The sequence below is a fragment of the Caretta caretta genome, chromosome 1, assembly GCF_965140235.1.
Source record: "Caretta caretta isolate rCarCar2 chromosome 1, rCarCar1.hap1, whole genome shotgun sequence".
NCBI lineage: Eukaryota > Metazoa > Chordata > Testudines > Cheloniidae > Caretta > Caretta caretta.
The window spans coordinates 123,809,883-123,827,743 of NC_134206.1; the positions used below are offsets into that span (position 1 = coordinate 123,809,883).

At 41.5% G+C, this 17,861-nt stretch overlaps 1 protein-coding gene across 5 annotated transcripts in view; it reads right to left on the reverse strand.

The window, feature by feature from the left end:
* Nucleotides 1–8,133: 8,133 nt before the first annotated feature.
* The window catches only part of CYFIP1 (cytoplasmic FMR1 interacting protein 1), a 133,031-nt gene continuing 123,303 nt past the window's right edge, over nt 8,134–17,861 (reverse strand). For all 5 annotated transcript variants that reach the window (XM_048858992.2, XM_048858983.2, XM_048859007.2 and 2 more), the window contains 5 exons: nt 16,273–16,345; nt 14,871–14,965; nt 12,953–13,191; nt 11,926–12,073; nt 8,134–8,873 (listed from right to left, as the gene is read on the reverse strand). In XM_048858992.2, the coding sequence (XP_048714949.1) occupies nt 8,709–8,873; nt 11,926–12,073; nt 12,953–13,191; nt 14,871–14,965; nt 16,273–16,345 (720 nt within the window). In that variant the 3' untranslated portion in view covers nt 8,134–8,708. The remainder of the gene's footprint in view (nt 8,874–11,925; nt 12,074–12,952; nt 13,192–14,870; nt 14,966–16,272; nt 16,346–17,861) is intronic.

The following is a 17,861-nucleotide window of genomic DNA, read 5'->3' on the forward strand; positions in this document are numbered from 1 at the left end:
AGGGTATGTTCAGAATAGTTTGTTTTTATTTAAACTGATTTAAAGAGTTTTTAAATTGTTTGAACATACTTCAGAGGGAAAGGAAATTATACAACCTAGCAAGTCTTCAAGATCAATTTAATATCAAGTTAGGTAGGATGTAAAAGGTAAGTACTAACTAAAAAGGATATCTATCATTTAGACGCTGATAATGAAATTTTTCTTAATTGTCAGACCTGTATTCTCTCTTCCCTAACAAATGTAACTCACTGTCTTGTAGTGGGTTTTTACTCTGTCAGCAACAGTTTAATGCTTGCTGGATGTCATTTTCTTGAGAAACAAATAAAACCCTAGACAGTTAGGAGTTTCCCTTCCAAGACCATTTGTAGGCTTTTAACTACTGCTATGTTACACTTCTGTGTAGAATTGCAGCTGTGGGAAGCTTTATTTTATTTGTGGAAATGCAAAGTTACTACTAGTAGTAGTAGGTTAAATGTATGTGTGTGTGTGCGGGGGGGGGGGGAATTATACAGGGCAAATCAGTGTTTGAATGCACTTTATATCATTTCTCAGTCAGTGGCAGTCAGTTCCCAAAAGTGAGAACCATCCAATTCAAAAGTCCTGCTGCAATCTTGGAAAGGTCACTTCCAACAGTGAGCAAGAATAGCTCAGATAATCTTAACTACTGCAGTGAATCACAGGTAAGATGCGGTCATCTCTCAGGTAACTGGTGTCCAGATCATTCACTGATTTTAGTGATAGCCACCAGAGGTGAAAGTAAGTCAGTATGGAGGGAGAGTCTAGAGAAAGCAGTGCACTGGCAGGCATGGTGAAGCGCTGCCCCTTGCCCCCTCCCCCTGGCTGGCTGTGGTTTTTGCCAAAAAAAAAAAAAAAAAAAAGGCAGGGGCTACACTGCACCATGCCCACCAGTGCCCTGTTTTCCCTAGCCCCTCCTTAGTTCCAAGGAAGTCAGATATCAAGGATTGTGTAATCTCCCTTCCACACACATAAAAGGGTGCAGGAAGCACACCTATGGGTGGCTAGTAGTAGGGGAAGGCAGGGGTGAATGAAGGACAACTAGAATAACCTTCATAAAATATACAAGATGCTTAGAGAAAGTTTTGTCAAAACAAAAAGAGATCTGGCCCTATGTCCTAAGGACATTTCAGGTGTTTAATGAAATATATAAAGAGGGTGGAATGAACATTACTATTTCTTTCAAAGAAGGCACAATAATTTCCCTGAATATCCAGTTTTCCCCTCCCCTCCCTTTGTGGTTTTGTCTATTGTGCTATTTGCTTTCCCTGTGAATCTTTAGTTGCTTTAGCAAAACTGCTTTGCCTAAAATAAACCTGAAACATCTTCTCTCCATGTTCTCTAATTTTTTTTTTTAAAGGGGCTCTACAAGCATCACAGGCCATGATCCTCTGCTGGGGAGGGAATGGGATTGATCTGAACTTGGAAATGGTTCCTGATTTTGATTGTATTTTTTGTGTATTATACTATTGGAGATTGCCTCATCCAGGGAGCAGAAAAGAACTGCCCCTGCGTTGGTCATGCACCCCCTCCCCCCGACAACTTGAGTGAAATTAACAAAGATGTCAGAAATGGCCCCTAATCCCATGGTCTGAACCATAGGAAACAGCTGTGTTTAAACTGTTCTTATGCAGTGGCAGGCTTCTCCCTCAGCCAGTCCCCCTGCTGAGTGCTATTGGGGGGGGGGGGCAGCCCGCAGAGCCCCCTAGTTGGAAGAGGAGGGAGAGCAAGGAGAAAAATGTGACAGTGAGTGTTCACTTTTTCAGGCTTATTCCAATATTAAAGTTTTATTATAGACAGTATAGGAGGTAGTAGTAGCAGCTGCTTTATTTTCTATAAGTCATGTAATGGGAGGGATCCATGAAGTATGTAGGAGAGGTGGGTTGCTTGCAATTGGACTGTACTGGTAAGAAATGTAAATTACTTTCACTCCTGATTGATAGTCACTTTCAAGACCTTCTCCAAGGAGAGTGCATTACTGTAGTTTTAGGGGGCAGGTGATAAAGATGAAACAAACTTTGTCAGAAAAATAGTTCTAATCTCTTGGGGAAGCACCATGGACTCCCTAAGAATTCAGGGATGGCTCCAATAAGACACAAAGCCTCTGAGTACAAGGAACACACATCCCCCAACATAAGCAATATCAATGCTTGAGTCCATGTATACTTTATGAAATGTTTTTGTTCTACAAAGTTACTCCACAACTTTAACTCTCATCCAGAATGCAGCATGTCCCTGTTTCGCCTCTGTGTGTCTCTTGGCCCCTTGTAAATAACTTGTTGACAATCACTTAAATATTAATAGTGCTATCAAGTAGGACACTTCTGATGAGGAGGAAAACAAGATCAAGTACTGCTAAATAACTCTCATTCAAAGTAGCTTAAATGCAAACTTACTTTACAGGCCAAAACTGTGTCTACAAGTATGACAGTTGAAAAGTAGATTGTTTTGAGCCTATTAGATTCCTGGAAAAAAGGTAGCATAATCAAATGCCTGTAGTAATCCCTTTAAACCATGAGCATTGGTGGACAAGCCCTAAACCAAGATAACGTTTTCACCAATTGTAGCTGAGTTGAAATGTTTGACAATTAAATGTTGAAATATTGCTTATTTACATGAGGAGTATTAATGAATGAGGGTACATTCAGTTAATTAAAAATACCCACCAAAATGCACTTTGTCACCCCCTTGGCTGGGTAGGGTTTTAGTTATTGACTGTATCCCTGTTTCCTACTTACAGTTTAATGTGTAGTTAAAGGCCATACGGAATCACTAACACATTGGGATGCCTGACATGTTAACCTGCTAATGTAGGCTTTTGTACATGCTTTGAATAGTGGTAACGCCTGTAAGCGTCAGTTATTGTGCTAGGGTCCTTTGCTTGATTAGCTGCTAAAAGTGCATTTATTATATCCTTCACCCAAGGCTATCCCTTTGCTTATCAAACACTAATGAAGCCTTACAACCCCCACTTGCTATGACTCAAGAATGTGTACTGCACTTTACAGATATTTATAGTGTTTTATTTGCCTGTAAGTCTCAGGGCATGTCTACCCTACAAATGTACAGCAGCTAAGCTGTGCCACTATAGCACTTCTGGTGAAGACACTTTAAGCCAACAGAGAGCTATATTAGCAAGGAGAGCGCACTCCTGTTGGTGTAATAACTCCACCTCTGTGAGAGGCAGTAGCTGTCAGCAGAAGAAGCTCTCTGGCCAACATAGCGTTGTCTACAGCAGTGCTTAGGTCAGTGTAACTATGTCGCTCAGGCAGTGTGAATTAGTCACACCCCTCAGTGATGTAATTACACTGAAGTAATTTTGTAGTGTTCAGGGCTCAATAAGACAGAGAGGAATAAACCAAATTCTATTATTATAATTTGCACATAAAGCATGCAGTTAGGAACTCACCCCACCCTCTGTGAAAGAGGTAAATATTGTACATTCTTCTTCTGCCTTATGAATTAGACACACTTCCTTTCCCTTCCCTCCAATTCTTTTGGCTCCTTTTTTCTGGAAGTGCTTAACGTGCACCTGACTTCTTTTATCATATGCCTTTTAATGATTTTTTTTCTTCTCTCTTTCCTGCTATAAAGTGCAAAAAAATGAAGCAAAGCTGGGAAATTATAGGATAAAAGGAGAGCAACAGCCGAAGGGCCTTATACTTAAGCTATGATTGACAGAGCCTTGCTTTTTTTCTGGGTAGGTGAAACCATGAAAGGCCTCAAATGTTTTTGGCTGTAAGGCAGGGAAAAACTACAAGAGGCATTACAGATGAATAAGTGAAGTTGGATTACTTGTAACAGGACGTCTTCAAGATGAGACTGCGTATTATGGGTATTGCACTTGATGTCCCCTTTGATTCCTTTCCTCAGCATCTCTGAACAGAGTGAGGGCGAGGCACAGGACACGTGAAAATATAAAAACCACTCAGGTTTGTGTCTGATAGAAGGAGATTGGTCAACTCCTGCCTTTTAACAGCCTAGCAGGCTGCAGCAGGCAATTGAGAATTGGTAAAGATATCCTGCTCTTGGAGGTATCCCCAAGAATGTCAAACACTGGATGGGAGGTCTCCTCCACAGCTACTGAAGGTAAATTCAATATGGATGCTGTGTGACCCACCAGGTCATGGAACTGTAGAGCATCCTCAGAATGGAAAGAGGCAGACGCTCATCTGGTGATAAATCAGGTTTGTAGTCTCTCTCAGCGCTTTTTGAACAAGACCATACAATCTCCTCATCTTCCTCTTTCGATAGAGTATCAGGTGTCACTACCTGAGATGCAGATGGATCCAATGGAACTGGGTCCAGGGATTCTCAGCTGCCAGATTCACTACAAGTGAAACATCCCTTCTCCATCTACAAGGATAACAACTTAACAAATTCCTGTAGCAGAACCCCATTTAGAGCCCAGGACTGCCACTCCCCAGCAACTTGGATCTGGGAACAAATCCACAGGAGGAGGAGGAGCAAAAGGAGGCATGAACCAGGAGGAATCCGTTCTCTTCCTCCTTTATCCTCCTCTAAACATGGATCCAGCCTTGGCTCTGCGCTGGACCACACAGATGAGAGCAATGGTCCTAGAGGGTGGAGAGAAATAAACAGGGAGAAAGCTTTTCATGGAGACTGGAGGAGGAAGTCTAGACAGATCAGATGAGAGGCTAATAATCCCCTGCTCTTCTCCTTTTTTCAGGTGAAGACAAACATTAGCCTCTCTCTTCCTCAAGATCCTCTATTTCTTACTCAGATCAGAAGAATGCTCAGAAGCCAAACAGTGAATATCTGCCACTAAAGTAAGGGTCCACATAAGATTCGAAGAGGGACCCAGAACCAGAGCAGAGGTTGGAGCTGAAGAGCAGGATAGTGCAGGAGCCAATGAAATACCACTGGTTCTCAAAATTGAAGCTGAAACAGGATTGGGTTTTGGAGCTGAGCCAGGGGGCCCATGACAGAGTTGGACGGATCCAACAAATCTGAACACATGTGATCCGGCATTCTAACAGCCTAACCCTGAAGAAGAGCTCTGTATAGCTTGAAAGCTTGTCTCTCTCACCAATAGAAGATGGTCCAACAAAAGATATCGTGTCCCTCACCTTGTCACATCTAACAGTGTCGGTCTTCTCTTCTCCTCCCTTACTGCCTTTTTTGGATCCGACACAGCTGGAGCAAACGTGGCTGTAAGTTCAAAGGCAGGTGGTTTGGCCTTTCTCCACCAACAGTGCCTTCAAAACTCTGACTGCCTGAGCCACAGGATCTGGAGTAGGACCCAAGAAAGTTCCAGTTTCCTGGAACCTTTGAGGTGCTTTGACTTGCTGGAAGAAGTCACAGGAGCCAAAGCAGGTGTCTCAGGCCTTGGATCAGATGGGTGCCTGGACCCTTATATCCCTCTTTAAGGAGAAGCACTTACAATCTTTTCTGCCTCTCCTGGCGAGGTCTGGGCATGAAAATTCAACAGATGAAACACGCAGGAGAGTGTTCCTTGTCCAAGCAGTTCAGTTACCTAATGTGATCATCCAACGCCAGGAAAACGGCCAGGCATGAAGCACACCTCTTGAATCTCAGCTCCTTCAGTTCCACCATCACCCAGAACTGAAATACCAGCTCATTCAACTCTCTCTACTTAGCTGTAGTTTATAGTTTACTGATATCAAGACACTAAGAATGAAGAAAAGCCTGGATCTGAATGGACCAGAGCAGTTCATTTTATTTTGTCACAGCAGTTGGGAATAACTGAAGTAGTAGAGGGGGCTGTGACCCACATATAACCTCCCTCTCAGAATGTTCAGGGGTGCTAAGGGGAGCTGCAGGAGGGGGCACAAGTGCTCCAACAGTAAGAACTGGTTGCACACGGTTCTACCATGAGGCACCACTAGGCAGTGTGATACCCAGATGTGGGAATATACAGATCCAGTTGAATAACTTTCCCACTTATCCTCATTTTGCAGATGGAGAAAGACATTTAGAGGTTGAGGGTAGAAGTCCCAAAAGCACACAAGTGACTTAAGAGCTTAAATTCTATTGTCAAAAGAGCTGGTCCACGAACACAAAACTGGTTTGGTTTGGGATAGTTAAGTTGGTACAAACCCTAGTGTGCATTCAGTTTTACCAGTAAAAAAAGGTGCCTTATAGTGGTATAGCTTATTGCTGTATAGGAAGAGGAATAAGCTATAAGCACTTTTATTATTTGTATTACTGTAGCACCTAGCAGCCCTAGTCAACCCATAAGTGGGTTGTACTGTTTTAGCTGTATCAATATAGTTACAGCGCTACAGTGTGTGCAAACTCTTGTTACACTGAGATTCAGTGGGACTTAAGCTCAATCTTCAAAATTGACAAACGTTTAAGGGCCTAAGGTGCTTTTGACATTTTACTCATGGCTACATTGTGGGTTTTTTTGGTTTTGTTTTGTATTTTTAACCTACTAAAATCTTAGTGTGGACAAGGCAAGTTGCAGTTTTAACACATTAGATGGTTGAAGAAAACTAGAAGGTAGCTCCTAGGACTTACCATTGCCAGCTAACATGTAGGAATTGCATTTTGCCTTGTACACACTAGGATTTTAACACATTAAAAAAAAAAATTCTTAGGAAAGTCAAGGCCTACTTAAGGTATCACAGAGGAAGTCAGAGCCGGAACCAGGATTAAAACTCTTCTCTGAGTAGGGGCTACCTGAACTATAGTGCATCTCAGGCAAGTGACTTAACTTGCCAATTTAAGTATTGGTGAAATGGAACATAGCTCAAAGACAGAGCGGAGGCAATCAGAATTGGGTTGATATGGTACTTTGAAGAGCTAAAGAATTAGTTAGAAATTCTAGTAGAATTTTGAGGTGCAAAGCACAGCACCAAGGAAGAGTGAGTTAGTCTCTAGATAAGGGTTTTTGTGTCTGTAGTACTAAGGTAGAGTTTTATTGCATAGAGAGGGTATGCAAAATAAGGGAACTGCTGCAGGTGAATTACCCTCCCTCCCGTTTCCCAAACTGTAAACTTCATCCACCACACTCTTTCCCATCAGAAAAGTTTAAGCAAAATTGAGGTGGGACATTTATATTCTAAAGCAACAGCTCATGTGAACCAGATGCACTTAAAAAAAAGGGGCTAATTAAATCCAATGTAGTTATTCTGATGCAAGTTTGTGGGTAACCAGCCCTTAAAATGCCCCCATCTTTTTCTGCTCAGAATTACTAAAATTAGCTTATTCACTTTCATTCTAGTTTCTGTTCCCCCAAGAAAAAATTTCTCCTACAGCTATTTAAGACTGCCTCAATGTCTTCTTAACCACTAGTCTCATCCTCCTGCTTAGCTATTACTTCTACACATTACTATACTCATTCCTTCTGGCTCCCAGCTTTCCAAAAATGTCAGGACTTGTGAGCAGGGGCATAGGTCATGCTGTGCAGGAGGTCCAGGGAGAGGATACACTAGAATTTGACTTTGTCCCTTTGTTTTGCTCTCCTCCATCACTGGTTTAAAGGATTGTATCCTCAGAAGATTTTCTTACAGCATACTGGGTAGAAAGAGCAGCTTCAATATCATTTGCAAATGTAACCTCTATCCAAGACATAGATCGTTAGCCATTCATGGCCACGCTAGGAACATCTTACATGCTGTTAACAGCTGTTGGAAGAGTAGCTGTGGAGACCGTACAATGGTGACAAAGACACAACACCAGGTAAGTCCGTATTGTTCACCAGTCAAACGGCAACCGGTCAAACACTTTCCAGGTATACCTGATCATGTTGCAACAGTACAATCTGAATTAAAGCCAAAGAAGTTTTACAAACTTACTGAAGCAGGGGTCACATAATATAATTTAAATATTCTCCCCTATAGTAATGATTAGTATCATTAAAGCTAAGTGTGATGATATAGGCTACAACAGTTCAGTGTATGCAAGGATCCCTTTCAAAAGATCATTTTAAACAGGGATTGCTTAACCTCAACTTGTAAAGAAAACTTTTTCATTTTTAATAACCTCAAACCAGAAAATGAGTTCTGTATGATACAAGTTTTCAAAAGGAAGAGTGAACAGACCCCCCACTGTGCTAGAACTTTTAAAATAATTAGTTTAATGTAGTGATTATCAACCACCTCCAAAGAATCACTGCTTAAAAAGTGAGAATTTTAATTAATTAGCCTTTATTTCCATAATCACTAATCACACAATGCAATTTAATTTTGCCAAGGAAAAAAATTATTCACAAAGCACCCGCAGGAACCTTCTTTTTATAAAGACTAAGCAAGCAATTAATGCTTTTCTAATACATAAACAATTACAGTCAATTTTTTTTAAATGTTTCTACAAAAAACCCAAAACAACCTTATGTTTTTTTAACCACCCTGACTCATATTTTGACAGATGAGGGAAAACCAGTTTGAACCAATCCAGTCTAAAATGATCACAGCAGGTGAGGGATGCAGAGGGGTTTGTAAGACACTAAGCCTTTTTCTTTACATTGCAGGCTTTTTATCAAAGTATATAAAATTTTAGTCTAGAAAAATAAGTATGGACTGTATACAATTACTGTGCTTGGAGACTGAAGATGACAAAGCACCACCCTTCAAAAGGCACAGGAAATAATGAAATACAGATTAGGGTATATTCCTTACAAGGGTTTTCCTCCTCTTAAGCTTAGAGCTTAACTAGGTGAAAAAGTACTGCCACTAAAGTTAAAAAGCAAGGATGTCTCTCCACGCTTAGTTGCTAGCCAGAGACTGATGGATAGGGGGCTGGAAGCAGCGCACATGTTCCACGGGTGTACCTTCTCCATCACCAGACTTCATATATTTGTCCAAAATAGTAATTATCTCATTGTTCAGGATCTGGAATTTGCGAATTCTCTCAACCATTTTCTTCAAAGGCTGCAATGTCAAAAACATACATTCAGAAAAGAAGCTTTGAGATAAAAAATCAGAACCAGCCTTTGATAAAACCAAAGAGAGCAACTGCCTCAACCCAGCAGACTTCTGCCAATTCAGCACCTCATGAACCAGTCTGGCCATAAGTATGAGAAAGTTTCTTGACACCTTAAATGACTGCTTCTTGGAGCAGCTAGTTCTGGAACCACCAGAGGAGAGGCAATTCTTGATTTAGTCCTATGTGAAGCATAGGATCCGGTCGAGGAGGTGAATATAGCTGAACTGCTTAGTAATAGTGACCATAATCTAATAAAATTTAACATCCCTGGGGGGAGTGGAGGAGGGGGACACCCCAGCAGCCTACTATGGTAACATTTAATTTCAGAAAGGGGAGCTACACAAAACTGAGGAAGTTAGTTAAACAAAAATTAAAAGGTACAGCGCAAAAAGTGAAATCCATGCAAGGAAACTTTTTAAAGACAGCATAATCGAGGCTCAAATTAAAAAACAGAGAGGACCAAAAAAGTGCCACTGTGGCTAAACAACAAAGTAAAAGAAGCAGTTAGAGGCAAAAAGGCATCCTTTAAAAAGTGGAAGTTAAATCCTATTGAGGAAAATAGAACAGAGCATAAATTCTGGCAAGTGAAATGTAAAAATATATTTAGGAAGGCCAAAAAAGAATTTGAAGAACCGCTAGCCAAGGACTCAAAAAGTAACAGCAAAAAAAATTTTAAGTACATCAGAAGCCAAAAGCCTGCTAAACAACCAATGGGGCCACTGGATGATCAAGATGCTAAAGGAGCACTCAGAGAGGATAAGGCCATTGCAGAGAAACTAAATGAATTCTTAGCATCGGTCTTAACAGCTGAGGATGTGAGGGAGAGTCCCAAACCTGAGTCATTCTTTTTAGGTGACAAATCTGAGGAACTGTCCCAGATTGAGGTGTCATTAGAGAAGTTTTGGAACAAATTGATAAATTAAAGAGTAATATGCCAGCAGCACCAGACAGTATTCACCCAAGAGTTATGTAAATCAGCTTCTGTACCAGATGATTGTAGGATAACTAATGTGACGCCAATTTTAATTAAAGGCTCCACAGGTGAGCCTGACAATTACAGGCCAATAAGCCTAACTTCAGTAATGGGCAAATTGGTTGAAACTATATTAAAGAACAGAATTGTCACACATAGATTAATACGATTTGTTGAGGAAGAGTCAACTTGTTTTTTGAAAAGGGAAATCATGCCTCACCAATCTACTAGAATTTTTTGAGGGCTATCAACAAGAAGGTGGACAAGGGTGATCCAGTGGATATAGTGTACTTAGATTTTCAGGAAGCCTTTGACAAGGTCCCTCACCAAAGGCTCTTATGCAAAGTAAGCTGTTATGGGATAAGAGGAAAGGTCCTCTCCTGGATCAGTAACTGGTTAAAAGATAGAAAACAAAGGGTAGGAATAAATGGTCAGTTTCAGAATGGCAAGAGGTAAATAGTGGTGTCCCCCAGGGATCTGTACTGGGACCAGTACTGTTCAACATAGTCATAAATGATCTGGAAAAAGGGGTAAACAGTGAGGCGGCAAAATTTGCAGATGATTCAAAACTATTCAGGGACTGCAGGCTGTGATGAATTACAAGGGATCTCACAAAACTGCATGACTGGGCAACAAAATGGCAGATGAAATTCTATGTTGATAAATGCAAAGTAATGCATGTTGGAAAACATAATCCCAACTATACATATAAAACAATGGGGTCTAAATTAGCTGTTACCACACAAGAAAGAGATCTTGGAGTCATTGTGGATAGTTCTCTGAAAACATCCAAGCAATGTGCAGCGGCAGTGAAAAAAGCCAACAACGTTGGGAATCATTAAGAAAGGGATAGATAATAAGACAGAAAATATCATATTGCCTCTATATAAATCCATGATGTGCCCACATCTTGATTACTGTGTGCAGATTGGGTTGCCCCATCTCAAAAATGATATATTGAAACTGGAAAAAGTACAGAAAAGAGCAACAAAAATGATTAGGGGCATGGAACAGCTTCCATATGAGGAGTGATTAATAAGACTGGGACTTTTCAGCTTGGGAAAGAGAAGACTAAGGGGGGGATATGATAGAGGTCGATAAAATCATGACTGATGTGGAGAAAGTAAATAAGGAAGTGTTATTTACTCCTCATAATAAAAACTAAGGGTCACTAAATTAATAGGCAGCAGATTTAAAACAAACAAACAAACAAACAAACAAATGGAAGTATTTCTTCACACCATGCACAGTCAACATGTGGAACTCCTTGGCCTTCACAACATCCTCTGGCAAAACTAAAACAGGGTTAAAAAAAGAACTAGGTAAGTTCCTGGAGGATAGGTCCATCTATGGCTATTAACCAGGATTTGCAGGGATGGTATCCCTAGTATCTGTTTGCCAGAAACTTGGAATTGGCGACAGAGGATGGCTCACTCAATGATTACCTGTTCTGTTCATTCCCTCTGGGGCACCTGGCATTGGCCACTGTCAGAAGACAGGATACTGGGGGCTGGATGGACCAGTGGTCTGACCCAGTATGGCCACCTTATGTAATGGAAAGAGGAAATAGTGCCAACTCTCTTAAGTCTGCCCCAGTGGTGGGGTGTGGTCTGGATAAGTTATGAATGTTTTCCAACCAGTGGTAGATGCAAAAAAACACTTAAAATTTTGTTTTTAAAGATCCACTCTGCTTATCAGAATTCCTGAAATAGTCCTTGGACATGGGGATTAGAACTTCAGTAGGACTAGCCCTGTTCTAAAGGTACATATGTGCATCTAGATGGCATCATCTGTTTCATTAAATGTAAGAAAACCCATGTCATAATGAAAGGTAAAGGTTGGCTCAATTAAAATGCCAACCCTAACATAGAGTGCTATTAGCAAATGCTCTACTGCATAATCTTGGGCTTTGACTCCACTTTAAACGGTGATGGTTACAGATACCATGCAGCTCCATGCAAATAATTCCAGTTTTTTCTGACAAGTCATTGCAAATGAGTACAAAACCAATATTTTCAACATACCACATTCTTGATGACCTCATCTTTGCCATCATGCTTTTGTACTTTCAGTAAATGGTAGCAGAAATCCAAAACATCAAAGCGACGCTGCTGTCCCAAAAGCACAATGATCATACAGCCAGCCCAATGCAGCCCATCTCCGAAGCACTGTCTGTAATAGAGTACAAAGTCTATGAAAATTGTATATTTCACCTAAAACTCCCAAGAACCAGTTAGCATGAACTATTGAGTCATCGGACATTTTCTCTTCAAAAAATAGGAGTCTAAAAACTATGCATAAGATGTTTTCCAGGCTGAGGTTTAAAACCCTCTCATTTAGGATCATTCTCTATTAAATGAACAATATTTAGAAACTGCAAGCACTAGAAATGCTGAAAATCTTTACCCAATTTTAAGTTCTTCCAAAAATATTTGCTCCCATTCCTCTGCAGCAGTGCTACTGTCACATTAACCAACAGAACAAACTGACAATGCCATACCACCACATTTATTTGGTCCCTGTGGATTAAGGGGAACAATGTCCTAAGACTTCCCATCAACAACTGGCCAATGACAGGCAAATGATAGCTCAATCTTTCCTTCTGAAAACTGACAAACATAATGCAAAGAACTAAAGAATTGAAGATTGCAGGACACTAACTTCTGAATTCTCATTCCTGCTGCTAACCCACAGAAAATAAGCAAGTACCTGATAAATTGCTTATAAAAGTTATTTTACTTAAATTCAGCAACCGTAGTGGGGTAAGCATCACTGGTGTTGAGAGGTGTACGCTAGGATCTCTTCCTTATGGGACCTTCTATTATGTACCAACGTATTTAAAATACATGATTTTTAAAAGATACAATTAATATCTGTGTTCCTGTGCTAATAGGCCCTCTCAATCCCTTGTTCTTTGTTCTGGGCTTGCCTCACTGAGCTATGTCAGAAATATGAACACCAGCATTATGTTTTGTATCCCCACTTCTAGCTGGGAAATACAATAAAGTTCTGTTGCAAACAAGTGCATAATTGGAAGCCTACAATACATACTCCACAGTAAACTCGTGTGTTCCCACAGGAATGCAGTATACAAACTGCATCGCACTCCAGAGACGGTGAAATTCCACACATTCATCCACATGCATCACACCATTGCTGGGAAGGGGGCCACGCCAGATTGGGTCATCCAGGAAGGTCCGAATCCTGGTCAAGATGACCTCAAACATGGATAGGCCGCAGCAGAGGCGTTCCTTGGTCAGCAAATCTCCTTCCCTTGCTATTGCAATTTGCTAAGATTGAGAGGACGAAATAAAAAGTAAATGAAACAGCATTTCAGATTAGTTATGGGGGAGGTGTGGTTTGTCTGAAAACCTTATATTAGCGCAGGACGAAGCTCTATTAGGGTGTTATGCTGATCTGAAAACACAGCAAAGAAAACCCCACAGCAAGATGCCTGTGCCAGCCAACTTCTGGGGCTCAGGCTGCAGGGCAGTTTCATAGCTGTGTAGACTTCTGGGCTCGGGCTGGAGCAAAGCTCTGGGGCCCTTCCACCCAGACGTCTACACCGCAGTGAAACAGCCCCACAGCCCGAGCCCTGTGAGCCCAAGTCGGCTGACACGGGCCAGCCATGGGTTTTAATTTGCTGTGTAGACACACTCCAAGAGTGCTGTAAAACAGTTTACCTGCATGCCCCAATTCCAGTTCTGCACTTCGCCTTGGAGCAGATTCATTCAAGTGAATTCAGACTGAGTTGTTTAAACAAAAGTAGTATTTCTAGCTGGGTCACTAGTTTTGACTCTTCTTTTTGAACCAGTGCTTTTAAGATCTCCTGGAGTCAAGGGTCAAGTGAAAGATGGAAGCCAGAAAACACCAACAATGAAATATCTGGGTTAATTTTTTCACCCGCTCAATGGAAGAGAAGTTTTTAAAGGCTTTCTGAGTGGAAAGGTCAGACGCTGCTGTACTGCGCCAAGGTTTGCAAGGTTGGTTTTTGTTTGGTTGCTTTTTTTTAACTGAAATGAGTCAGAAGACAAAAATTGGTGTGTTCTGTTGTCTGCTGGCAGGCCCAGGTAATGGTCCCTCCCTCACTTATTGCTGATTCCCTGGCCTGCTGCTATCAGAGGCTGATGTGCTTCAAAGTGAGCATGAAGAGATCTGTACCACTGTAGTAAACTGAGATTTATAATCAATACTTGCTCTCTCTATATTGTACCAGCTTATGCCCTCCCATTGTAAGTTCTCTGCGGTAGGGACTGTTGCTTGCTCAGCACAGTTCACCTAACTCTACCCAGAGTGCTAAAGGTAGTCTGAACTCTATACTTGACATCATTCCCTTTTGGCCCCCCAAATCCCTGTCTCTCAAGTACAAGGAGTCAGCTGTTGAAGCAAATGGGGAATGAAACACACTCTACAAGGACACAGAGGAGAATGGCCTCTGGACAGCAAGAGCAGCTCACTGACAAGGCATTGAGGAGGAAGAATGTTCTCTGTTGGTAATGAATTTTCCAGGAAAGCTCAGATCAAATAGAACAGCTGGTTTCCAAAAAGGTTCTGATTTTATCCAATTTGTTCACTGAATCACAAGAGAACAAATGACTTTTTTAAAAGGTCACAGAGAAAATCAGTTGCTTTTGGTGGAATTTGAACTGGGAGCCCCTTGGGTGCAAATCCTTTGCTTTACACATTATATTACAATAGTGTGCATGGAAATTAACACTTTAATCCTCTCCCAAAACCTAAAATGTCACCTCTGCACTGTCCCAAACATTCAGACAATAAGCCACCTGTGCACACAAGCTGCTGACCAACTTTACTGAATCCATGGATTTACTAGAGGCCCCATTGTGTGAACAATTTGTGTGTGACATTTGTAATTCTGACATGGCTACTGATATTGTAAGGGTCTCAGGTTTCTTGTGCACTGATATTTCTGCATAAAATGTCTGGGGCACAAAACGTAGGACATTACCTGGGGTGTTCCTAATCGTTCAATCAGAGGAACAAGATGGAGTGGAGCATATTTTGATTCTAGTCTTTTCATTTTAGCATCAAGTCTTTCACCCTCTGAAAGAGAGAGAAAAAAAACAACCCACGTTATCCTTTAAAGTCAGGTGACTTCACTTTATAAACAAAGAACGTTGCTGTCCAGAAACTCGTGGTTTTATTGCAGTTTATTTTTGTCACAGTAGGAGTTGTGTAACTTGTTCCTTTGATGGGTAGTTTCATTCAAAACGGCTTGCTTTTTCTTCAGGGTGCATTTTATTTGATGCACAGTGCCCGCCGGCAGGGTCATCCCTTTAACGGCGTTACAGTCTACATTCAAGTTTGAAGAAACTAGCTATACAGGCACAAACTGGTACTGCAACTCATTTTGTTATTACCTCATTTCTGCCCTCAGCATAAGGCTCTTGTGCTGTCTGTAACACTCCTTGGCCCCCATGCACACCTAGGCAATTAAAATCACCCGTATCACATGCAAAATACTTGGGGTTATACTGAAGGTGTTTTATATATGGAAAGATTAAAAAAAAAAACCACACACCAAAAAACCCCAACACTCACCACTAGTGAGTAGGAAATGTTCTCCGGTGACTGGGTGAACAAAATTTGCAATGCTCTGGTTAGTCGAATGGCTGTCTACAGGGACTGGAGTAACTGCAATAAATCTGATAAGGCTCTTTCACTTTGTTATTTATGTGAACCCTATGAGCAGAGGCATAGACAGATCTGCTGCTGCTGGCAGTGGGGCGAAGTAGGAAAAGAGGACCACCCCAAAAAAAAAAAAAAAAAAGAGCGGTAGAAGGATAAAATGGGGAACGGAAGCAGCTCAGCTTCCAGCAGTCAGGAAGGGGAGAAAAGAAGACAGACTTGAAGGAACAAATCCTGCAAGGTAATTCAGCAAAGCATTTAAGCATGTGAAAAGTCTGCGGCAATCACGCATGTGGTTGTGCTTTGCTGGATCAGTGAGACAGTACTCAGCACCTTGCAGGATCCAGCCCTAACCCTCCCCATCCCCAAGTTTATTTTGCACACCTACAAGCCAAGGCTGATATGAAGGATGGGACCTCATAGCAAGTCCAGCATTCTCCAACCTCATCACCAAGTGGGGATGAGGCAGCGGTGGGCATATCACCAGTGTGCTGCACAGAGCATTCTCGATCACCCCACCCCCAGGGGCCCTGATTATAGGCTTAGGCCTCCTGCTTTTCTGTGTCCTGTACAATTTTCAGGCTTGCAGATACTCAGGAATTTGCTGTCGTTGCAAATGAATAGCTCTTGTGTAAAGAAAGTTTCAGAATGATGAATTCACCAACAAGGAAGCAACATCGGGGGTAATACTGCTGGAGAACAAATGCTCGTCCAGCCCATACCTTTGACATGAACCCTTGGTAGTATATTCTGGAACGGTGCAGCATGCAACAGGTCACAAACTTCCTCTAGCGACTAGAACAAAAAGAAACAAGAAGCATTTAGGAGTTAAAAAACAACAGCATGTCAAGGGCACCAAAATCTGCTTCTAAAACCATGCTGACATTCTAAAACAAATAGCGGCTGACACCAGAGGGCACCAAGCATCTACAGTTAGAACAAACACATGCTGCTTTTGGCTCCCTTTTCACAGAAGTACTTAGCAGCAATTTGGCTTTTGCAGGTTACCTTGGATTCACAAAGATTTACAGCAACTCTACCCACCCAGAGGTTGGCAGTTCTTAAAGGACAGAGGCTATTTATTGAAAAGACGAATGCAGAATGACGAAGTTCTGTGTTAAAGTGGCAGACGGCTCCTGTGTAGACACACACAAATGTGAACAAAGCAGTGAGTTATGTTTTTATTTTTACCAACACTGTTCCCATAACCCATTATCACCCAGAAACATGTCTCCCAGAAAAAAAGTCTCAGATGCAGAAAACTAATGGCACGGGAGAGAGGGGGCCCAGCATGGAACATTTCAAATCTTTAAACTATAAGGAATAAAAAAAATAAAATTGTTTCACAAATATTTAAAAATATCCATAAAGTTGGATGTGTTTGCTTCTGGAAATCCCTGTATGTTCTCAGTGTATGAAACAGCCAAGAGCAGAACCTGAGATAAGAGCTAGACTCATCTGAGGCCTCTTCAGAACCAAACTTGAGAAATAGTATGTTTTCATTTTTATTTTTCATTAACATTAATGGTTTTAACAATCCCCAGAGAGGAGAGACGATTTCATGTTCCATGACTTATTTCAATCAAACACAAGGAACTGGCCCTTTTCCAAAGAAATTAAATCATTTACCCACAGTGAGTAAAATTCTCTAACAGTCAATCTAATTAGTTGCAGTAGTACACATTTATATTGTGGTAACACTCAAAGGCCTAATTGGGACTGGAGCCCCATGGTACTTCTGAGCACTGGACACATAGGTAAGAGGCAATCCCTGCCCAGAAGTCTTACAATCTAAGAAAGACACAAGCACATGAAGAGTAGGGCTCCGGGACACTAGAGGGTGTCACACACAGTTGTTGCTTCTGTAGGTCAAGTATGTTGCACACACCAGGGGCGCCTTGGATCTCTCCTTGCCCTCCTTCCCTCACAAAAACCTACAAACAAATGCATTCGATGAAGAACTGGCACAGCTTTGTTAGTGACAGGTTTTGCATTTTTAATGGGCGTAGAAGAATGGCAATAAGTGGGGAAATTAGAGTAAGGGAGCAGGAAAAAAGAAAGAGAAGAGGGACAGTCATAACATCCTTGCCTGCTGATAGGCAGACAACAACATAGACATCATGGCAAAGGTTAGCCTAAGGAGAGCTGTATGGATAGCATCAGGGAGCTGTTCCCCCATGCATAAAGAGCAATGTGGGTAGCATGAAGGTGCTTATGGGGAAGGTTGACTGCTGGGTGGTAAAGGCTGGGAATGCTGCCAGAGCAATGGCGGGGGGGGTGCAATCAGCTAGTTAGGATGGGGCTATGTTGC